Source organism: Polyergus mexicanus, unplaced genomic scaffold, assembly GCF_030449975.1.
Source record: "Polyergus mexicanus isolate NDT 795.1 unplaced genomic scaffold, iyPolMexi1.0 SCAF_12, whole genome shotgun sequence".
Lineage (NCBI taxonomy): Eukaryota > Metazoa > Arthropoda > Insecta > Hymenoptera > Formicidae > Polyergus > Polyergus mexicanus.
The window spans coordinates 3,217,124-3,242,562 of NW_027223332.1; the positions used below are offsets into that span (position 1 = coordinate 3,217,124).

The 25,439-nt window shown below is 32.8% G+C and overlaps 1 protein-coding gene across 1 annotated transcript in view; it reads left to right on the plus strand.

Annotated features, from left to right (window-relative positions):
* The window catches only part of Rhogef64c (Rho guanine nucleotide exchange factor at 64C), a 112,325-nt gene that overhangs the window by 31,436 nt on the left and 55,450 nt on the right, over positions 1-25,439 (plus strand). Inside the window, exon 2 of the mRNA XM_070304715.1 lies at positions 16,705-16,927. Coding sequence (XP_070160816.1) covers positions 16,802-16,927 — 126 coding nt within the window. The 5' untranslated portion in view covers positions 16,705-16,801. The remainder of the gene's footprint in view (positions 1-16,704; positions 16,928-25,439) is intronic.

Here is a 25,439-nt window from a genome sequence, read left to right on the forward strand (position 1 = left end):
TTTTAAATTTAACTTAGTCAAAAAAAAAATTAACTTATCCAACCCTGGTTGAAAGAAAGGAGGAGATCGAATGGTAGCCAAGGGAAGGAGGAGAGGGACCTTGAGGCTGTTTACGAGGAATGTTTTACGCGTATCGTACGTAATCACCGAAGAGAGGCCACTTTCATGAAGCGAGGAAAGCCGTCTACCTACATTGCGCATAATGACCGGACTACACCTGGGTGCGACGCAAAGCGATTGCATGTCTTTTTGTACGCGGCTTTACGACGGTAGAGAAAGAAAAGAACTAATATAATTGTATTTTTTAAATTCTTTATTATGAAAAATATTTCATTTTACGACTTTCACTCTTTATCGTTGATTAAAACTTGCTGAATACATTGAAGCGAGTTGAATAGCAAAATAAAAGAATAGCTATTATTAATGAGAATATATTTAATATTTAGTTTGGAGAGTTAAGGTTATCACACACAAAATTTCGTAAGGATGTAAGACGTAAGCATAAGAAAATCGATCAATCTCAATCGAGTATTTGGCTCTCCGTAACCCCTCCACTTTTACGGAAAACTCAATACTCGATTGGGATTGGTCAATTTTCTTGCGCTTACGTCTTTTGTCCTTACGGAATTTTGTGATAACCTTAAAAGTCATCACACACAAAATTCCGTAAAGACGTAAGCGTAAGAAAATCGATCAATTCCAATCGAGTATTTGGTTCTCCGTAACCCCTCCACTTTTACGGACAGTCCAATACTCGATTGGGATTGGTCAATTTTCTTGCACTTACGTCTTATGTCCTTATGGAATTTTGTGATAACCTTAAAAGTCATCACACACAAAATTCTGTAAGGACGTAAGCTTAAGAAAATCGATCAATTCCAATCGAGTATTTGGCTCTCCGTAACCCCTTTTACGGAAAGCCCAATACTCGATTGGGATTGGTCAATTTTCTTGCGCTTACGTCTTATGTCTTTACGGAAATTTGTGATAACCTTAAAAGTCATCACACACAAAATTCCGTAAGGACGTAAGCTTAAGAAAATCGATCAATTCCAATCGAGTATTTGGCTCTTCGTAACCCCTCCACTTTTACGGAAAGTCCAATATTCGATTGAGATTGGTCAATCTTATGTTCTTACGGAATTCTGTGTGTGATGGCTTTTAGGGCCACTGCACAAACTTTTTTGTAATACGTTACGTTACGTTAAGTACTGACCATAAACTTAGATTTACATGTAATTTTAAACTTCAGTCAACGCATAAAGAAAATCGTAGCAAAAGCATCACTACGTTATGTTTTTTTTTTTATGAAAAAGCTATGCGGTAGTCCTTAAAGAGAGAGAGAAAGAGAAAGAGAGAGAGAGTTTTAATATGAAATCGCTTTAATGTGAAACCAAAACATATTAGAAGATAAATCTCAAAAATTTACGAAAGTGTCCGAGAACATCTCAAGCAAAGAGACACGTGTTCTTGGTATACTGGCATTCCTAATTATTTTAACGTCACAAAGATGACACGAAGACACCTGAGATATCCGACGCTGGATTTTTAGATACATGAGAGAGCGGCTTGAGTTTCACGAGCAAAGAAACTCGTTCGTTCGTTCGTTCGTTCTTTCGTTTCTTTTTCTCCTGACGTCGCGAGAAAAGGTAAAAGCAGCGAGGAAAGAGCAGCGTATGGTAAATAAGATCCACGAACTTCCTCGTCATAAGGCGGTCACTCGAGCAAGACCAATCGCCACGCGTCGCTGTATGATATAAACACGTGCCAAATAAGGTCTTTGAATTTTTTCGTAATAAGAGACTCGTTAGGGGAATCAATAGTGGATGGAGCTTGGTTGCTAATTAGTTCAACCTTGACGGGAATGGGACAAGAATCTATCTGAAAGACAGCAAAGATCTCTCCGGAAATGTACGTTGAATTTTGCTCGATTTATGTGGAAATTAACTTTAAAAAAAAATCATTAACATTCATTAGTGATAAATTATATCCTGGAATATAACGTACGAAAAAATATTTAACATGCGAAGTATAAAATTTACATTTCCGCTACCATGATATGTTTTACAAAACACAGAGGATGAATAAATCATTATTTATTTATCCTTTGCATTTTATAAAATAAAACGGGATAAATTGTTTCTCTCTTTTTTTTTTTTTCATTTTAATTCTTTTTCGATACCACCAAGATACATATGTCTAATTCTCTTATCGGAAATAAAAAGAAACAACAAATACAAAGAGCTACTAGATTACATTTTTAATATACATATACAATAGTTTGAGAGAGGAAAAAAATATAAATGTGCGAAATTTATATAAATATCTTACGAAATTTTTTTCTAACAGGATGATATCGAAAAGCTTAATTATCGAGTAACTTTGCGCGTTGTCGTAACCGGCCATTAGCGGTGGATTAATTTCAGCGAATGATATTCCGCTAACCGACCTACGGTTGTCTCGGCGGTTGCGTCGCTTGAGTAATTATTTCATTCTGACGGTACATCACCAGCGTACAGTAAATTGTATTTTATTCAGTTTAGTCCGCGACGAGTCTCGTGTACGCTTAACAACGACTAGCGCTCGCGTGCAACATAAACTATACATATGTATACACTATACATATGTACACAATGTACGGCCTATAAACTGTATATTCTCTCTCTCTCTCTCTCTCTCTCTCTCTTTCTCGAGGAGCGGGACATAAACGCGACCGCGACGATCGGTTCTTCTTGGAAAGAAACCCGTGTCGAGGAACGTTATTAACGCATCCTAATTTTTATTCACGTTCGTGCGACCTCACGCGTTATGGATACTCTAGTAACAGGACCTGTGTCCAACGTAGTTACCGTACGCTAAAAACCATCTCACCGTACGCATTAAGGCCGTATTCGTTTCCGGTGTTTAACGTTAAATGCGGTCGTCTCGATTCTCTCAGCGGACGTAACGTTATATACACACACTTACTATATGGAACAAATGTAAGACATAATCAGGCGATCTTATTCAACGGTAACTGTCAAGTACGGATACGGGAATCTTAATATACAGGGTGTCCCATTTTAAAAGTTCCACCCTTATAACTTTTCAGGATCAACGTTTGAAGGAAAACGACTCGGATAAAAGTAAGTAGGGAACAAAGGGGGCTATCTAATAGTGACCTCGGATTTGACATTAAAGGTCATTTTTAAGGTCATTTAAAGGTTAACTACCATTTTTTAAATGGATCCCCCTATTTTTCATTACATATTCTTGTAACTTGTCTCAAGAGCTTTCCAAAACACTATAATAAAGTATTTTTTCATTAAGTACTTTTTGAGTTATTTTATATTTTAATTTGACATATTTTGATGTAAAAAATTAAATATCTTGTAAAATATTTAGTTTTTGATAATCTTATCGCAATACTTTTATGTACAGAATAATGAGACAAATCAATTAGTGCCAAAAGAAACAAATAATTGTTTAAAAAAATATATTGTAAATAATTTTTTTAAAAACAATTATTTTTTATACTAATTGATTTGTCTCATTATTCTGTACATAGAAGTATTACGGTAAGATTATCGAAAACAAAATATTTTACGAGATATTTAATTTTTTATATCAAAATATGTCAGATTAAAATATAAAATAACTTAAAAAGTACTTAATAAAAAAATACTTTATTATAGTGTTTTAGAAAGCTCTCGAGATAAGCTACAAGAATATGTAATGAAAAATAGGGGGTTCCGTTTAAAAAACGGAAGTTGACCTTCAAATGACCTTGAAAATGACCTTTAATGTCAAATCCAAGATCACTATTAGATAGCCCTGTTATAGGACACCCTGTATATACATATATGACGTTCGTAGCACACAAATGACTTTTGACGGATAATTTTACATCGGGCATAATGAGTCGGAAAAATATACAGTGTACAGGATTGTGTGTACGCTTTGCGAATATTATCTGAAGTATCTTGGTATAACGGTATCGTCGTTACGCAACGATGCATAAATTATTAATGACGCTATTTTACATGATAAATGATAAGAAAATTTAGCGTGTCATTTTCAAGTAAGGCAACGTTAATAATATTTGATTTGGGCACAGAACTGTGCTCGACAAACATGTTTGTCTCTCAAAAATGTTTTGCTCCGATATATTTCTTAAGATCGATGAGACGGCTAGCGTGGCGAAAATGGTGAAATCGTATCGAGGATTGGATCGAGACGAAAGTTTCCTAGATTATCGGGGGTTATCGTCCGCTGATTGTTTCTGGATCTTCGATTGTTTCGAATACTCGAACTGTAACATGAATTGTCCGTTTCGCTGCATCTTTGCGAGATCTAGAAATGTATCCTCGTCGGAGTGAAATCGAGTTTCAAAATAGAATAGAAATTTTCTTTCAAATTTTTAATTATAATATAGCAGGACTTTTCTTTCTTTCATTTTTATACAAGCTTTTGCCGTTAACTATTGATTATTGTTAAAATAAATTTGATTCTTGTCATAATTAAATTGATTTAATTGCATTGAAATAAATATCAAGAAATAATTTAAAATTTTATTAAATTAATTTAATTTAATGTGAGAAGCATTGAAACTTTAATACATTGAAAAAGGGACGTAAGGAACACTCACTGACCTAGGATCCGAGACGGGTTGTTAGTTGGTTGGATTGGCTCGGTATGAAAGTGATCGAAGATCCATGATAGGGAACCGTAAGTGGGTCAGCGCTGTGGTGAAGCTCGGACTGATTCACGTGAGATGCCATAAAATTTCATTTCATTTTTGCGTCCCGTTCATCTTGCTTTGTGTGTCCGGTCCTTGTTCTCCTGCGCCTAACCTACTTCCGTTGAAATCCATAACCTCTCGTTCCGCTCGATTTTCCTTTCCTATCATCCTATCGAACTATTACTGGGTCAGTAGTAAAATTAGTCCCGTTATATGTAATATTGTGATCTCCTGCAATAACTTCTTACCTAGTAATTATTATGATTGGTATCATTTCGAATTACGCGTTTAAATTAAGCCAAACTACTTAGCTTTTCGATCAAATTAATAACGATGATTCAAATAATATAAATATAAAAATTGTAAAACTATGTAGGACAACATATATTTATAGAACTAGATATACTTTTTAATCTTACGGTCGATTATATACATTTCTGAAGATATAAAAAATATTTATTACTAATATTACAAATAATATAAAAAATGAATTATGAAGAATAAATATTAATGCTAATAAAAATAACAATTAAATATGGTTTTTATGTAAGTTTTATAATATTTTCAAATCAAATCGAGAAAAGTCTAATTGATAATCGTCTAATTAAAAATCCTTAAAAATTAATTTCGTATTATACAACAACAAATTGCTCATCCATCACTCTAATAGCGCATGTCCGGCGGGATAATCATTTATATTACGACGTTAGAAGATTCGCGGCGGTCAATCAGAAATGCAATCACCGTCCGTAATTATAACGCGTCATTCGCTATATCTTCGCGACCGCAGCGGACTCGGCAAATAAATTCTTCTTCGCTCGTCTCTTATTTCCGCGCTCCGTCAACGAATGACAGCAGATAATGCGAAGGATCCGCGTTTCTTCTCCCGGTGAACGTCCTTGTCATAGGCAGAAGATGTTCATCTCCAGTTTGTCCCTCTTTATTATCGTAATCCTGTTTCGTTGCCCGGCATTTTTCGTTAGAAATCTATTCTCTTCCCTTTCGTAATTTTAATTTTGTTGTCCAGCATCTGATTTTTCATTAGGAATTGCACAGTATTTTTAAGAATCGCGTAATTTAAAAGCCGAGGGAGAAAAAAAGAAAAAAGAAACGCACAGAATAAATAGAAGTAGATAAAATAAATAGACCAATAAACAAATTACCGAAAGACTGAAATAACCGAAGTTTTCTCAAAAAAATCTTGTCAGTTTTTTTTTCTGCTACTTACTTTTCAAAGTTTATCATAATTTTATTCAATTTTTTTTTATCACTAATATATAGGATGTTTGAAAAAGAGTAAAATATTTTAAGGGGATTAGCATACGCAAAAACAAATCGAAAAATCTTAATAAACGTGGGTTCACAAATGAGCCGTTTTTGAAATATTTCTATATATATATTTTTTTTATTTCTGATATTATTATTTTTTTATATTTTTATAATTTTAATTTTTGTTTCAAATTTTTATTTTTATTATAATTTATGCAAAAAAATAACACAGCTCGTGTTTAACTTTATCTTATTAGGGAGATGCTCAAAATGACCTCCTTCCTCGTCTATGCAAACCTTGCATCTTCGTAAAAAAGAATCTCGTATTCTTTCAAACACACTGGATTCATCCTGATTGTGACGTAAGCTTCTTATATACGATGTTGTAATTGTTTCAAGTTATTGATTGGCTCTGCATACACCAGATTTTTTTAAATAACCCCTTAAATAAGGTCTCAAATGAGATATTGCAAATATCTGAAAAACGGCTTATTTGCAGACCTACGTTTATCAAGACTTTTAAACTTATTTTGGGACTTATTATTAAATCCCTTTAAAAGATTTTACAATTTTTTTTTAAACATCCTGTAGAGAATATAAAAGTGCTTACAGAGTTTTTTCGAATACCAGAAACCGAGAGATCTCTCCAAACTGGATCTCTCTCTCTCTCTCTCTCTCTCTCTCTCTCTCTCTCTCTCTCTCTCGCTGTCATATCTTTCCGCCGGTCACTTGTTCCGCACGTATCGTAACGCGTGCCGATACGTGGCAATTTCACGCTTCGGGGGCTCCAGATATTACCGCCCCCATCGGTCCATGATTTCCATGAAGGAAGAGTAAGGAGAGTTATCTCGATAGTGTAGAAAAGAAAAAAGTTGGTCACGAAAAATGTTTCTTATGTGGCCAGGTTTGCCAAATGGAATAATTTTGTCGCCATCTTGAATATTCGTATACCGTATAATGTTACGTTTAGTTGTGGTAGTAATTAGTAAAGAGTAAGGAGAGTTATCTACCTAGATTGGAAATGATCACGAAAAATGTTCCGTATTTGGCCAGGTTTGCCAAATGGAATAACTTGGACCAATTCGTCGCCATATTGAGTATTCCTACATATATAGTGTTATGTTTAATTGTATTAGTGATCAGTAAATGTGTTGGATGACACATTTACTGATCACTAATACAATTAAACATAACACTATATATGTAGGAATACTCAATATGGCGACGAATTGGTCCAAGTTATTCCATTCGGCAAACCTGGCCACATACGGAACATTTTTCGTGACCATTTCCAATCTAGGTAGATAACTGTCCTTACTCTTTCTTCATAATGATTTCCTTTTATCCTCTTGGCGCTGCGCCAGAAGTAACATGTTATATTGTATTTACCGTTCATTCATCCTATTCCGCCGCCGGTTCCGTGGTGCATTATTTTCATTTACGCCGCTCTCTCGCGCCTTTCGCAACCGACACCGTCTCAATCGAGCGGTCGCGCCGACTTGTCGGTGGATAGAGATCCGCGGTATCGTGTTTATCAGATACTTTCCCAACCACCTTTTCGAAATAAGGGTCGCGTGGCATTGATGTTGCACTCGTGTCTCACTTTGTAAATCCTGCATCTCGTTGACTTATCGCTGTATCGTCATTTGCTGTAAATATGGCCGTAAGCGTTGTTACCGTGATATTTTACCTTTGATAAGTTTCTACTTTACTCGTAAAATGTGTCGCAAGTATATATACACTGTTACTATCGCTCGCGGATACGTTTATTTTTTCCTATCCGATTTTATTATCAGATAATGAAATTATTGTTCTTTTTCTCTTACATGCTTCTGTGATTATCCAGATTTTTAATCATAATTGATTAATCACCTCTACGTGTTTGCGAAAAAGTTTGATTCAAACTGATAGTAATTACGAGGAGAAATCTAAATAGATACTATACAATCTTAAGAAACTTACGCGCGTGCGAAATTGATTTTGTATGTCAAGGAAGATAACAAAAGTACTGATTTCTCGCTTTCCAAATTTCCTTTCTAACGTTGACCGGAGTTACGCGCCGTTGCAAAGATCATCGACTGGCAACGGAGGATGCTGTGCTGCAATATTTTGCAGCACAGCTGAAGGAATACCCCGTCACGGTGAGCATCGAGGCGCGACTCTCGAGCGAGATAAATCTACGGCAGAGAGAACAGAAGATCATTATTCGCGTTCTTTTTGCTCGATGTACGCGTGCCGATCGTGGCAATTTCACGCTTCGCGTGAACTCACGTCATGTGACTCCGCCCTGGAGATCAACCTCGGGATCGCCGTCTCTCGTCCCGTGAGGACTTCTGTAGAAGGCGATTTCCATTACTAGTTTTTGATGAACCTGAGCGTTATCTCTTCGGCTTCATCTTCTCTCCGTTGCCGATCTTGCGATCGGCGTTGATAACCGTTCCTCGCGAGAACCGTTATCGATTCGGCCAAACAATCACCTATACCTATAGGATCATCCGCAATCCGGCATTCATGAAAACAAAGCTTTAACATATGTTAGGATACATACATTGGCTTTCTGATGGTTTATGGCTGATGACGTCGTTAATCGGTTATTGAATAAGAGAATTTTTGCGATCTTGAAAAATTTTCTATTTGATAATCAGTTAGCCATACTTGGACATCATTCAACGGTCGTTGACCATGGTACATGGGAAAGTTAATGTGTCTCGGCATTTGCGTTGGCTTTCATCTTTCCGATTCGCTTTGTCATGCCGATGCTTCTTGCTCGTATTTCTTTAAAATGTTCTTTACAGAATACGCGTGTGTCACTCTACATATAAATTATATTTTATTTGATGTTGGAGTGATTTTATAAATTGAAAGAAATATTACAGACGCAATATATATATATATATATATTTATTCTAGATTTTCAAAGAGTATGCGATGTCATTAAGCAAATAAGAGAAGCAGCAGTTGCTTTCTATTATCTATTTATTTATATAATATGATAGTATTTGTATATATTTTGCAAACATTGAGATAATATGTATCTATGAAATAAAATCTACAATGTTTCTTAACGCTTAACTTATTAAAAATTCATGAAATTAAGAATTATTAACTCGATAATTATCATAAATATTAAAGAGATAATGACTTAAAATTTTATCACTAGAGAATATTACGATTTCACATTCGTCCCACTGTCACAATTACCTCGATCAATCTTATTTTAGAAATCTATGTCTTTGTGTTGATCATATTATATTAAAAAGATATAATCAACTGTAAAAACGCTAAAACCGGAATTAGAATACTTCAAAATAAACTCTTCAAACTAATTTCTGTGAATTCAATTCAAACTTATTTTTGATTTAATTAGACAAGGATTTTTAAAATTACTTTACAGAGAAAATTTATACGCGTCTTGCTTACAATTTTTTACTTATGTCACATTTAACTTATTTCCGAAGAATTTGCCACTCGCATTTCATTTATATTTCATGTTTAATTACATTAAATATATATGTAGGCTGGATTTATATCCAGACTAAATGTGCAAAGATTACAAAAAATTTGTTTATTATATGTATAATCATAAATATAAATTTATTATAATTCTTTATGTTATAATTGAAGGATTCATATACGTTACAGTTTAGTCAATATCAAATTTATTCACTGGTTTCTTTTTTTTTTTTTTTAGTCAATAATATGTTCAATATGAGATTGATTCGCTTTCGATATAGGTTCATAGTTCTCCAGCATCCGCGTATATGTCACTACAGCCACAAATATTGGCATCTCGAATACTGGTTGCGCCTCAGAATGCGCGACGCGACATTGCTTAAGTAAAAATCATTGAACACCGCGACGCTGCATGATGATGAGAGGCAAATCGGAGAACGGATTAACAGTACTCGGAGTATGCATTCACGTCGTCCTTCGAGAGGTGTGTTAACCTACATTAACGGTATGCCGTGTCTCACGCGTTTCTTCCGGAAGATGAGTCGTACAGAGACTTTTATCGTACTTTCGTAATCTGCAAATCTTCCTTATGGAAAGCGCCGAAGGACGAGATATCATTGCTTTCTCAATCTTTTCTAAAAATAATAATAAAAGTAATAATAATGATTATTATTATATCCTGTAATAATAAAAGTGATAATCACTTTATATAATAACTTCCTTTTCTATTATTTTAAATCAGTATAGTAAGTAATTAGCGATTATATAATATATATTTTTTATTATGCATTATGATCTTTTATATTAATTTCTATATAAATGATAAATGATTATTTCTTTCAATATTTTAAATTCTGTATGACGCATTGCACATTACATGTGTAAGCCGGCATATCATTAGGTGAAAGGTTGACGGATTTTTATCCCATTACAATTTGCGTCGACAATTAGTCCGATGAAGGACGTAATTAACGTGCATACGATAAGGTTGGAAGATGCTCATATGACGAAGCATTATTTCTAAATTTACACGACCGTGTACATTTTTTATATTAAATAATACAATTTATAGTTCTAGGACGTTTGATTTTTTGTTTCTTATTACTATTAATAGGATAAAGATTTTATTAAGGGGAAAAGCCAGTGTAACGGCTAAAAAAAAGGTTATTTCTAAGAATTCTTTTTTTGGTAAATAATTTTTTTTTTCGAGTCGCGTTATTAACATCACATAGTACATCATTTGAATTACCTTTTGTGAAATTTTTATTAAAAAATATTAATATTTATAGCTACAATAGCTAATAGCGTGAGCCGCCTTAAAAAAAAAAGCCTTAAAAAGGGCAACGAAAGTTCTGGAAAAAAAGAGTCTTTTCTTAAAATATAAGACAGTAGCTTCAGTTGCACGTGTGGAATTTTAGATTGAATTATTTATTTTTTTTTATCATGTTAAAAAACAGAGATCAATATCACACCGATTTTGAAACTTTTTTCTTCAAAGTCTGCCATTTTGTAACAAATTATTTATTTTTAAATCCATATGTGCAACTAAGGCTATTGTCTTATATTTTAAGAAAACATTTGTTTTTTTTTTGTTCGCTACGCGTGCGCTCGTTTTTTTTTAAGGCGTCTCATACTATTGGCTATTGTAGCTAAATATATTAATATTTTTTAACGAAAATTTCACAAAAAGTAGTTCAAATTATGTACCTTGTGATAATAATAACGCGGAAAAAAAAATCTTAAAAATAGCTTTTTTTTTACACTGGTTTCCTCCCTCAATGAATAATACTAAATTGTATCAAAATTTACGTATTCCTTTTGTGCGATTTTTTTTGTATCACTTTCTGAGTTCCTAGAATCTATCGATTTTACTTGGGTTTATTGACTCAAGATTCGTTAAAGATATATTTAAAATTCGATTACCACCATCTGAAAATGATCTCATTACATAAACTCGTATTCGTGCATCGTGAGAAATCACATAACGCCGATTAATTCGAAGTTTTGGGGTAAAACCGCGTATTGCTGTACTACTATGGTAACTACATAATTGTCCGTTATGCGCGATTTCCTCGGCTATTACTTTTCATCGCGGCGATTTATCGACGATGTACAACGAATTGTGCACATAACGAGCCAATGCTAATACATGTGCTTTGGCTTTGTAACCTACACGATGGAGGAAACGCGCGGTCTTTCGGTTTCACGGTGGATTACATCATCATCATCATCATCATCGCCATCCTGTCGCTGGTTACGCTGCCACGCATGATCGCAATGTCATTATCCATCGAAATATATATATATATACATATAGGAGATGTTTCATTATTACTTTCATTTTTTCATCGACGAATATATCTTCCGAGTTAGTTTGTTCTTATCGAGAGCTTAATAATAATTTATATTGTTTCCTTCGCAATTTTTTATGATTTTCGATTACATATTATGAGAATTAAATTTTGATTTACACAAATTGTCAGTTAAAGTGGAATCTACTTATAATTGAGCGAAAAATTAAATCAATCAAATCTCTCGTTCCTTTTAATTTTTCATGTTGTGTAGCTTTGTAACAATTTTTAAATTTTTACGTAAGAAGGATCGATACCCTGAATTCAAATTCCGTCATCGTACACTCTATCTGTTGGATCGTTATTTTCTTTTAATTTTATTTTGCAACGTATAATTACGGAATACAAGCTGCTTTTCGTAGACGAAAAGTAAATAAAAAGGGAGCAAGACTGGGACAGGGAGTATCGCTGTCGATTTTCAAGTCCCGATGATAGTTCGATATTATTTAGTTTCTTTTGCAACGTCCATTTCGCTCTCTCTCTCTCTTTCTCTCTCTCTCTCTTTCTCTCGTTGTTTCAGTGTTAGATCGTAGACGTACCGTATCATTACGAAAGCGAATGCCTGATCATTGTCTTTCGGCGAGTCGTACACTCCCTGTTATGGAGTCGGCGCTCCTCTTTGTTCGTTCCTAATTTTGCAATTCATGAAACGCGATTCATGCCTCTTGAATAATGTGTAACGTCCGTATACATAAATATTATGAGCCTGTATTTAAATTCAAGAAGAATATTAGAAAAATAAAAAAAATAAAATAAAAATTAATTACTGACATGACAGTTCAATCGTTTAACGGCATCATAGATTGCTTTTTATGTATCTTCAATCTCTTGCTAATCTTTAACTCGTAAATATTAATAACATACAGTGTAAATATAAACAATATTAGTAGTTATAGATATTAATAGTTTCATAAAAAAAATTGCCTTGTCTTGTTTTAATTATGAGTATAGGGCTAATTGCAAGTACAACTCTATGCATTAATTATGATCAGCTTCGCCACACGACCGATGAAGAATTAATGAGTTAGACTAGTCTAGTTTGTTAATCTTAAGTTTCGCGTCTATCGACCAGAAAATTTAAGAGTGGGGTGGGGGGTTTACAATTGTTATATAAAACGTGTTATGTGATAAATCGATGCTGTCTCGTGCTATTCGCCTCGCGTTTTTTTCTGGTATGACCTTAATGAATCACTCGTGGTTGTTTCTTCCCGTGCAAAAATAGCTTCAGTAGACGATTTTTGCGCTTGTCTTAGTTAGTTACTACCAGGGTTGGGAAAGTTACTTTATAAAAGTAACTCGTTACCGTTACCGTTATTTTTTCTAAAAAGTAACTCGTTACCGTTACTCGTTACTAATTTTAAAAAGTAACTCGTTACCGTTACAGTTACTAAAAAGTAACGAGTCGTTACAATTTCCGTTACTTTTTTACAATACAAACTAATAAATTATTTTGCATAAGAAAAACTTTTAAAAAATTGTAAGCAAGATTTCATTCAAGGTTTATTACAAAATAAATGATTAAATTTTATCGAAATTCTTTATTAATTTTTAATAAAATTTGTTGCTCCATAGTATCATCATTTAAATGCCCTCTTTGTGGTGTTAATACAGAGCCACCGATGCTAAACATTCTTTCTACAGATGCACTGCTTGGTAGAGCTGTATTATATTTAATAAAAAGTTTTTTAAGTTTTGGATAGTCGTTTAACATTTCTATATTACAATTATTTGATTTTAAAAACCGTTGCAATTCTTCTTGTTCAGATTCATTTTGCACCGTTTTTTGCTCAAAAATGAAAAAATCATCGTGATCGTCAGATTTTCCAGCTTTTGAAGAATTTTCAGTTGATCGGATTCCCAATAAATCCTCCAAGTAATTTTCAGCACGTTTTCTTTTTTCTCCGGTTAACCAGTTTAACTTAAATTTTGGATGTAAACATGCTGCTATTATTAATTCTTTTGTTTCAAATATTGTAAGAAATCTAAAATCAAATATAGTAAATTAAGCGACATTGTTTGTTTTATTGAAATTAATACTTTTGAATCAATAGTTTAAAATAAAATAATATTTTTCAATTAAATCCTTATTTAAAATTAAATAACATATGTATTAATCAAATTAATAAGTTACCTTTTATTTAAACCTTGCTGAATAGCTTCAACTAATGAATGGCAATCTATAAGGTCAGATTTATTGAGATTTTCTAATTTTCGTTGCAAGGTACTTAGAACTGGTAGTAAATGAGAGCTCTGCTTTTCCGAAAAGATAAAGCTCTCATTGGATATCGCGCGTCGCGTCATCGCACTGGTCTGCAAGAGCCATAAGTTGATCAATCACATTCAAGCATTTTTACAACATAATAAGAATGCTAATTGGTCGATTTGCTTACGGCTTTACGGTTAAGATAAAAATTTTATCACGCACAATAGCAAGAATAATATCTTAAATAAATCAAAAAATTTGAAAAAAGTAACGATAAAAGTAACTGTTAAATTCGTTACTCGTTACCGAAAAATGTAACGAAGTTACTTTTTCCGTTACAAATAAAATTTGTAACGCCATTACCGTTACAGTTACCGAAAAAAAGTAACTGTAACGGTAACGGCGTTACAAGTAACGCGTTACTTCCCAACCCTGGTTACTACATGTGCTCGCTGATATATGAGCAGCTGATGATGCTGCATTGACATGAAAAAATGTGGCTTCGCTGTAGACTGTCTTTATTAAAGCTCCGTGCGTACGAATATGCTTCGAGCAAGACACTTAATAAAAAATAATTTACGAGCTTCTGTAATTAATGTCACAAAAATCAGGAAAGTCATACAAAAATTTGAAATCTGTGTTCTGTTAATAAGCAAGGTAATAATTAATCGATAACGATCGTTTTGATTCTGATACAATTTTTAATAAAAAATAAATCCTAGTTTACACTTGTTGAAATAATTATTCAATCAAACAAAATAATAAAATAATGATTTCTCATAATTTCGTCGTCTAAAAATGATGTGGCTTTACCGCTGAAGCGGTAGCGCGCATTACAATACAATTCATCGTTAGATGTTCGCAGTCGCGTTTGTTTCTTTTCTTTTTCAAACAGTTACCTTTGCTCCATTTATAAGATAAGTCTCTCGCTCTGTTAATTAAGTGCTACCGAGTCACTCGTACATCACGTTCCCTCGTTCATGGAATTAATTTGTGGGACTCGTTTGCATCGACTGTTAGTCACAGATGTTAGGTGAGAAATATTCGAGCGGTTTATCTATTTTAATTTTGCTTCGTCCAACGACGAACGTGCGTATGTTCAATGAGATTCACGCGATACGTGCCTTCTTGCATTTAAAACATGTATTCGATCTACTCGTGTTAAATATATTTCTCTAAGTCAACGTGATAAAATATTCTCCATACATGTATATGAAGTTAATATAATTAGCTAAATGCATTATTTATAAAATTTTCTGCCGTCTCTAATTGATTGGTAGATCTGTCTTTTTCTATGTTTGGTTTTTCGGATGGATCTTGGACGGTTGACGAAAGAAATTTTCAGATGGAATAATAATGGAGAATATTCGAAGCTCAATAATACATTTGCTTACATAATGGTATTTCTTTACATAAATACCGAATTTTAATTTGACGTATTATAAATGTTATATTACATAATTAAGACTGAGTTTGCATTTTATATCTGGCTTTCACATTTGTGATTTGCATTAAAGACGTTACGTATTGGTTCCTTCTGATTGGTTCCGTTTAATATACTCATAAAAATATTATTTAAATATTTATGTTACAAAATATAAAATTTAAATATGATTATAATTGTAATATGAATAAAAATTTAAAATTAATACATAATTAATGTGTAATTAAAATTATATATAATAAAATAAGAAATTATATAAATTATATAAAATTTTATATAATAAAATTAATATATAATTGTTGTAAATAATAACGAGATAAGTAGCAATTGCATCGTCTAAATAAAGATATCGTGCGACAAATCCATGAACAAAATATCACGTCATGAATCCCGGCGATTTGACGAAAACGTACTAAATACTATGGAAAATAAATGTCATCGAAAAATTTTATTTGATACTTAAACAGACATAAAATCTGCGAAATATATTTGTCCTTACTCGATGCTTGTGATCTCGATAACTTCGACGAAATTATTAATCACGGCGATTAATGTTTTCTAGCTGGCGAGATATTATATCTCGTCGGCCAAATATCTCGTCTGGCGCGACGAAAATTGCACAATCGTGATCTCTCAAGGGAGAAGTGAAATTGCACGGTACTATTGTCAGGTTACGTAATCTATCGCGGTGATTATGCAAGGAAATGCCGCCGTTTTGCTAACGTCGAATCCGTACTCATCATTCTTTTTGCCGCTGAAACGTAGATTTCGCTACAGAGATAATGCAATTAATATCAGCATCATGGCTAAATATAGCTTAACTTCTCTTTATGAAACATAACCGGGTTAAATATTACATAGAGAGCAGAGAAACTACTTGCTTATCTCTCAAATATATTTCCTATAAATATCAGCAAAAATATTGATATTGAGCGTATAAAAAAATTTTCTTATAAAAGTCGATATTAAAATATTGTAAGACAGTGATGTATTTTATAAATTATATAAATATTATTTTATATAAATTCATTTTAAATAAATTCATTTAAAATAAATTTATTTTATTTATTCTGTCTTACATTGAAGTCACAGTTTTTTTTATTGAAATTGCTTGGATGTTTCCAATTCACAATTTAATAAGGAAAGATTGTCTTCGTCTACGTGTGACTCTGTTGTAGTAAAATTTTTTTTTCATTGAGACATGGTACGTATTATTTCTATTAGATCCATCTAAAGAAGTCAATCGCTCCATTATCGGTTACAGATTCGCTAGGAGCTGAGGATGCGAGATTGCGCGAGGAGCAGAAGGGCGCGAACTCCTGATGCTACGAAGACACTGAGGTCTGCGACCTTCGCGGGAAATGACTATGACGAGCGTAGCTGTCGCCCCGGGTAGCCTCGGCTCACCACCGTCTATGCTCACTCCTCAGATGTATCATCTGCAACAGGGCCTGAGCCCGACGTCGGGTTCGCCAGCTTCCGGCAAGGTGAGTCGGAAAAAATCCATCCGCCGATACATCCGATTTATAGAGCCGGTCGATGCCGATGCGCGGGAGAGCGTGTCGGATGCGAGACGCCTCTTACGCGGGCGTTTTACGTAACGGGATAAAACCGAGGTTGAAATCGTGGAACCTCAATCTGTGGAACCTCATCCGCGGTCGGTTATTACGAGATGCCGAGCTAGCGCGGCATCGAGTTGAGAGATTCTCAAGGAGAGCTTTTCTGGTATCTTGCATTTCACTAATCGTAGCTTGACTTGAAGCTGAGAGCTCCTCTTTTCGTTTTTTCGAACAAGAAAAGAGCATTGATTCTTCTTGTTTTCTCATAAAGAAAGTTTTGTTTTCTTTTTTCGAGTTTTTTATGCCAATTTGTTTAGAATGTTCCAAAACGTCGTAAAATTATACTCTTAAAGAAATGTATGTATGTATATATGTATACCATATATGTATGTTGCAATGTTTGTATGACTTCTACCGCAATTTTTGAGATATCGAGTTTAATTTTTTTACATGGATAGAATATTATTAAAGACTGGTTGGTATCAAATTTGAAAGAGTGAGAAACGGTGAAAAAATTCATTTTTTATAAAATTTTGAATTTTTGAGAAATGTCTGTACACATTATAACTTTCGCAAATTTTGAGATATTGGATTAAATTTTTTTATGTGGATAGAATATTATTAAAGAATGGTTGATATCGAATTTGGTGAGAATCGGTGAAAAAATTCATTTTTTATAAAATTTTGAATTTTTAAGAAATGTCTGTACACGTTGTAACTTTCGCAAATTTTGAGATATCGGGTTAAATTTTTTTACATGGGTAGAATATTATTAAAGAATGGTTGATATTGCATTTGGTGAGAATCGGTGAAAAAATTCATTTTTTATAAAATTTTGAATTTTTTGAAAAATGTCTGTGCACGTTGTAACTTTCGCAAACTTTGAGATCTCGGATTAAATTTTTTTACATGAATAGAATATTATTAAAGAATGGCTGGTATCGAATTTGGTGAGAATCGGTGAAAAAATTCATTTTTTATAAAATTTCGAATTTTTGAAAAATGTCTGTGCACGTTGTAACTTTCGCAAACTTTGAGATCTCGGATTAAATTTTTTTACATGGATAGAATATTATTAAAGAATGATTGGTATCGAATTTGGTGAGAATCGGTGAAAAAATTCATTTTTTATAAAATTTCGAATTTTTGAAAAATGTCTGTGCACGTTGTAACTTTCGCAAACTTTGAGATCTCGGATTAAATTTTTTTACATGAATAGAATATTATTAAAGAATGGCTCGTATCGAATTTGGTGAGAATCGGTGAAAAAATTCATTTTTTATAAAATTTTGAATTTTGGAAAAATGTCTGTGCACGTTGTAACTTTCGCAAACTTTGAGATCTCGGATTAAATTTTTTTACATGGATAGAATATTATTAAAGAATGATTGGTATCGAATTTGGTGAGAATCGGTGAAAAAATTAATTTTTTATAAAATTTTGAATTTTTGAGAAATGTCTGTACACGTTATAACTTTCACAAATTTTGAGATATCGGATGAAATTTTTTTATATGGATAGAATATTATTAAAGAATGATTGGTATCGAATTTGGTGAGAATCGGTGAAAAAATTAATTTTTTATAAAATTTTGAATTTTTGAGAAATGTCTGTACACGTTATAACTTTCACAAATTTTGAGATATCGGATGAAATTTTTTTATATGGATAGAATATTATTAAAGAATGATTGGTATCGAATTTGGTGAGAATCGGTGAAAAAATTAATTTTTTATAAATTTTTGAATTTTTGAGAAATGTCTGTACACGTTGTAACTTTCGCAAATTTTGAGATATCGGGTTAAATTTTTTTTACATGGATAGAGTATTATTAAAAGATGGTTGGTATTGAATTTAGTGAGGATCGGTGAAAAAATTAATTTTTTATAAAATTTTGAATTTTTGAGAAATGTCTGTACACGTTATAACTTTCACAAATTTTGAGATATCGGATGAAATTTTTTTATATGGATAGAATATTATTAAAGAATGATTGGTATCGAATTTGGTGAGAATCGGTGAAAAAATTAATTTTTTATAAATTTTTGAATTTTTGAGAAATGTCTGTACACGTTGTAACTTTCGCAAATTTTGAGATATCGGGTTAAATTTTTTTTTACATGGATAGAGTATTATTAAAAGATGGTTGGTATTGAATTTAGTGAGGATCGGTGAAAAAATTAATTTTTTATAAATTTTTGAATTTTTGAGAAATGTCTGTACACGTTGTAACTTTCGCAAATTTTGAGATATCGGGTTAAATTTTTTTTTACATGGATAGAGTATTATTAAAAGATGGTTGGTATTGAATTTAGTGAGGATCGATGAAAGAATTCATTTTTTATAAAATTTTGAATTTTTTGAGAGATATCTGTACATGTCCTAACTTTCGTAAATTTTGAGATATCTTCCTCTATGAAGAAGCTAAAATTAAAAAACCCGCTTGCTTTAAGGAGTTTAAGCTTTGTGAGCGAAATAAAATGATGAAGAAGCAATATACAAGTTTCTAATTTGCACAATTTTCATCTTGTTTCAAGATACTTCATGAAACATTAAAACACTCTTATGATGACGATATGCAATATAATGTACTGGACACAAGAAGATGAGCATGCAATCAGGAAAACTTTTCTATGATATTGCATTTCTCCGCATAATTTAATTGCCTAATTGAAGCAAAATAAAGTTCAAATGTCCTTCGTTCCGTTTCCTCGAATGGAGGAAAGGCTGTCAATAGTTCTTTTCAATATACTTTATATGTACAGCTCGCAAGAATGTCTTTACATAACGATAATACTACGTATAATTTCTTGGATACAAAGCACTTATATGGTATGTATTTAGAAGAAAAACGAATATCGTGTGGCGTATTAGAGTTTTTGTCGCTTGCAAAAAGCAAATTGATCATTTAACGGATGTTTACATGAACGGAGAAAGAACGGTAAGCCGTGCTGGCGTGTCAAAATAGGGAAAGTGCATACTCAGATGGATTAATTACTGGGTATAAACTGCTTGCGTAATGTGGGGATGAATGAACGTGACGTGGTTGTTGGCTATCTCTTGGATCGCAAACTTTTTTATACCTTCACTTTCTTTCTGCCTTTATTCTTTCCGTTTCCTCTCTCGCGTATCATATTATTTTTCAGCGATGCTGATAAACGTCAGTATAAATAATAATTCACAAATCTAGCACGTTTCAATCATCAATTTCCATTTTATATTTAAAATATTCATATTGTTAATTTTTTATAAAAATTTTTTGTGTAATCATAAATTATGAATAAAGCAATTTATTTATTTAATACTATATATTTTTGTTTAACTTTATTTTATATGAGTAAAGCTTGTAAAAATCTATCAATATAAAAGAATCAGAGATGATTGAAAATGCAGAAAAATTCTTTCTTCCTTTCTTCTTATATATATTCTCTCTTTCAATTCTGATAACAAATTTTTCCATTAAATACGTATATACAATCGCATTAACATTTTATTCCTCTGCGAAACTTGTCAGTGAAGAGAAATCTAAAGATATAAATAAACACGTTTTACTCTTAGAACAAGTCGCTGTAAGAAATAACCATGTTACGATGTACGTTACGCTTGTTAATCGCAAGCACACTGCATAACGATGTGACACTTTGCTGGTTTAATTTATTATCATTCATTGATAAACAATTAATTTTTCATTTGTATCTCAATGAGTTTCTCTATCAATCGCGAATCAATACGTTTAAATGATATGGACATTTTACGATGATAGAGAATGGCATTTGAAGCGTCGCTTAAACATCCGCTTCGATAGAAAATCTGTCGGACTATCGTTGACAGTTGAAAAACTTATGGCTTTGCGGTTTGAATTTCTATATTTCTACATTGTGGGGAGACACACTTGGACAAAATTTACGGTCGAGTTTGTGATATTTGCTTCATGTTTATTTCCATTAAGAAAACAGCTGAATCTTTAAACGATTGTTTAACTAAATAAGAATTTTTCTCTATACTAATCTCAGTTTTTGATTATAAGAAATGTCAGAATTGTTAGAAAGCTATCGGTTATTTATAATACCAGCATCGGACGTTGTATAAAGAATTTCTCAAATGTTAAAAGAAAGTAATAACAATTATTTAACACATTATTTTTTGTAATAAATTATATATCTGTAAAAAAAAGAAAATTATGTAAAATGAAAAACCAAGAATATCTGTCCTAGGAAACAAAACTAGTTAGGTATTTCGATGATTATTATTCTCTTTCCTCTTTCTTTCGTCGTCGTTACTATCATTATCGTGCAAGATACTTATTTTTTTATTTTATGATGTGCGTGTTGATGGTCTGAAAATTCGTTGCACGATTTATATTCCAATTATATACGAACTTGATACATAATACGATATGTGACGAAAGAGGAAAATCCGAAGAGGCAAAAACTGGTGCGGCATAAAACCAGAAACTCTGAAACAGAGAACGTTTCGTGAAGGACAACTGTCATAATGAGATATAATTTTTCTGTCACTTGGACAATGGCTTACCTGATTTTACCGTAAAACCAGTCGCCGGCGATTATGACATCGAATACTTGGTACTCGTGTCGACTTGATCGCGATGATACGTTATGTCTTTTCTCAAGATGAGGTTGTCTGCTGTCTCGAATGTCGACCGGTTCAATCGACAACAAAGTGTCGGTTGATATGAAGGATACATAGTCACGAATGTATATTCTTCGCAAATTATTTCTAATTAATGCAATTTTATACAATTTACAAACATATATTTTTTTAACAAGTTCTATGACTTTCCCTTTTTTCTCAAGCAGCATGTTGTTAAACATTAAAAATATTCGGCTTCTTTTAATAATGCGATCAACATGTCGAGCAACGAACCGATAGACCGCCATGTTTGAAATTGCTATTTAATTGCGCAATTGATCATGACAAGTCCGTATAGCGTGCAGCGACAAGATTGACTTTCTTTTTTTCCTGTTGATTTGCAGTCTCTTTCAGGAATGAGATTTCTTTTTTTTTATTGTACAGTAAAACTACTGATTTTTCGATTGCCGATCTAGCGCGAATAAAGCAATATGTATATGCTAGATTACATAATCTGTCGTTTTATAAAATGTCTAGGCATTTTACAAAGTGCGGCCACATTCTTAAATCATGGTTGAAAATGTAATATTTTACAATTGTAATCTTTTTATAAAACGCTAATAAGCGACCCGCCACATTGTCAAATTTTATGAACTGTCTTTGTAGAACAGTCATTTATAAAAAATTAATAGGTGATTATGTTATAATATTAATAAATAATTATATGCATTTCTAAATAAGAAAAAGCTTGTATGAACACTTGTATTTATTACTTATTGTATTTATGAATACTTGTTGCATTTATTACAATTAATATACAAGGTTTTATAAAAATAACATAAATAAAATTCTCGAAAAGAAAATAATGTTTCAACAGATAATAAAATAATGTTCAAACAAGTAATAAAAAGAAATATAAGTGTGAAAAAAGTAAGAAAGAACACATTTATTATGACTATAGGTGTGCAACTTTGCTTCCGCTGTTTTCCTATAGATGGCTTTAGCGGTACGTAGTAGTGGTCGAAATAAATAGATAATAGATCATAGACGTCATGCAATAAACTTGGGCATCTGTCAACATAACCCCATAGAAACATTAGTCGATTTGTGTCTGCATCATAAAGTTATTCTCGATTGAAAATGTCAGTTTACGAGCCAAATTCTCGTCATTTGCGGGAGGTTTTAATTTTCTGCTTCAATATGAAGAAATCTGCGGCTGAGGCTCATCGAATGCTCTCAAATACTTATGGTGAAGCCGCTATTAGTGAAAGAACGTGTCGTGAGTGGTTTCAACGCTTCAAGAACGGTGATTTTCACGTCGAAGACCGGCATAGCGGTGGAAGAGAGAAGGTTTTCGAAGATGCAGAATTGGAGGCATTACTTAATGAAGACTCGATTCAAAGTCAAAAAGAATTGGCACGATCATTGGGAGTGGACAATACTTTGAATCATAAATATATAACCAGTTTTTTACAATAAAGCCTCAAATTTCGGAAAAAAACGGCGGAAGCAAAGTTGTACACCTTATTTTATCAACATAAAATAAGGTCGACAAAAACGTGCTGTTTATAAAATGACTGAAATTCTTAGCCCGATTGTAAAATATTTCAACTATGATTTGAGAATGTGGCCGCACTTTATAAAATTCCTACACGTTTTATAAAACGATTATGTAATCTGGCTACGACATATACACTTGACGATGTAAATGCAACTCTTAAAAAAGCCTAAACAATTTTTGAAATATATCTCCTATATATCCTTCGATCAATGTGTATTATATTATAATGTATAAGATTTGTCAGTCATCGTACGATAGGACGTAATCAGAAATCTCGAAATTTGTCGTATATGATGTTTAGAATTTGTGCGATACGTGTAAAACGCTTAAATGATCGTCGTAAAGATGACGAATTTAAACAAAGAAAATTTGCGTAGAGACTCGGTTATATTTACTCGCACCGATTTAAAGCGGCGAACTTATAAGTAATATAGCGGATTTATTATTACTTGGCGCATGTAAGTATTATTACTTTCCATTGCATCGACATCGGGGATTCGTTACGAATGGGGATAAATTTGCGCAATCTCTTAAGTAATCTCGCACGCTTATACGGCAGAAGGCTGCCCGTCGAGGAGAATGATACGCGAATCGAATTATTCGCCAGGGTAAGAGAGAAATAAATTTTACGTACATGATGCATAAATCACCGTACACATACACACTCACGCACCTCACATATCAAACCAACTGTCTTGTTTACGAGACGGAGGCTGTCTAAAAATAAATTTTAAGTAACCGCGAAAACATTTAGGTGACAACGCTGCACTGTAATTTATGTTCAATTCGGCTACAAATTTCCCTCGACGCGTTATGTGAACGCTCTTATCGCGAGAAACGCAAGATCTAATTGGATAACCAAGATCGTAAGAAATGATGGGACATCGCTCTGATAATAAAATATATTTATGTACAACGTATTTCGTAATATGTTATTTTAGCAACAGCTGTTCGGCGCGCTTCCTCTCATGTCAGATACGTTAGAGGACCATTAAAGAGTATTCTTCTCTCTCTTGTATCGAGAGTTAAAGAGAGGATGCTCCTCATTTCGCATTTACATTATGTGCTCATCACTGTGTTCGGAAAGTAACATTCGAAAACAGACGGCAATGCCTGTCCGATAACATCGTTTAACGAAAAATGTTTTTTTTTTTTCGAACACCGGAACGGGACTAGTCGTTTCTTATAGGTTTTTGGACGCTGAACACGAATCCGGTTTCGAAATTGCTCCATCACGTCAGAATTTTGAGAAATTTGCAATTAAAGATACAAAAAAGGGCTATTTTCATGAACTTTGTCATATTATAGCTACAATATATGATGTGCTAGAGAAGTTTTGTTACAATCAAAATAAAGTATGTTGTTAGGACTTTCAACTCCCAAAAGGAATTTTTGGTTAATAAGATATTCATGGTTAAATATAGGTTATGTTGCAGAAGTTAGCTGTGACTTGGATTATTGACGTTTTACCAAATAGCTTTCACTTATATTTATTTAAACTTAAGAGTTTTTTACATCGCTGAATACGGATTCAATGTCAAAACTCAAATGTCAAATTCAAAATAGTGGACAATATGGCTGATGTCAAAACTTAAAAAAAATGTTTAGATTGCAATCTAAATATTTGAGTCCATTATTTTGAATTTGACAATTTTGACATTGGATTCGTATTCAGCGACCTAAAAAACTCTTAAGCTTAAATAATAATTAAAGTTATTTGGTAAATCGTCAATGACCTAAGTCACATCTAACCTTCATAATATACTTTTACATATTTAACCATGGATATCTTATTAACCATAACCGATACCAAAAGTTCCTTTTGAGTGTTGAAAGTCCTAACAACATATTTTATTTTGATTGCAATAAAACTTCTTCAGCACGTTACATATAGCTATAATATGACAAAGTTCATGAAAATAGCCCTTTTCTGCAACTTTAATCGCAAATTTCTCAAAATTCTGATGTGATGGAACAATTTCGGTATCGGATTCGTGTTCAGCGTCCAAAAATTTATAAGAAACGACTAAACCCGTTCCGGTGTTTTTTTTTTTTTTTTTTTTGATTGAACTATGTAATTGATATAATTCGATAATCGTAATTTATTACGAATTCATTCAATGTGAAAATAACGAATCAATGACAAAGCGTTTTCATCGAGAGGACTTGCCAGTTCAAGATGTTATATCGCTTTTTCCTGTATTGCTAAACTATCGGATTGCTCGTTAGCTATTCTGTAATCCAGGACTTCAGTGACATTCTGCTATGCTGCGTGACGGTAATAGTTTA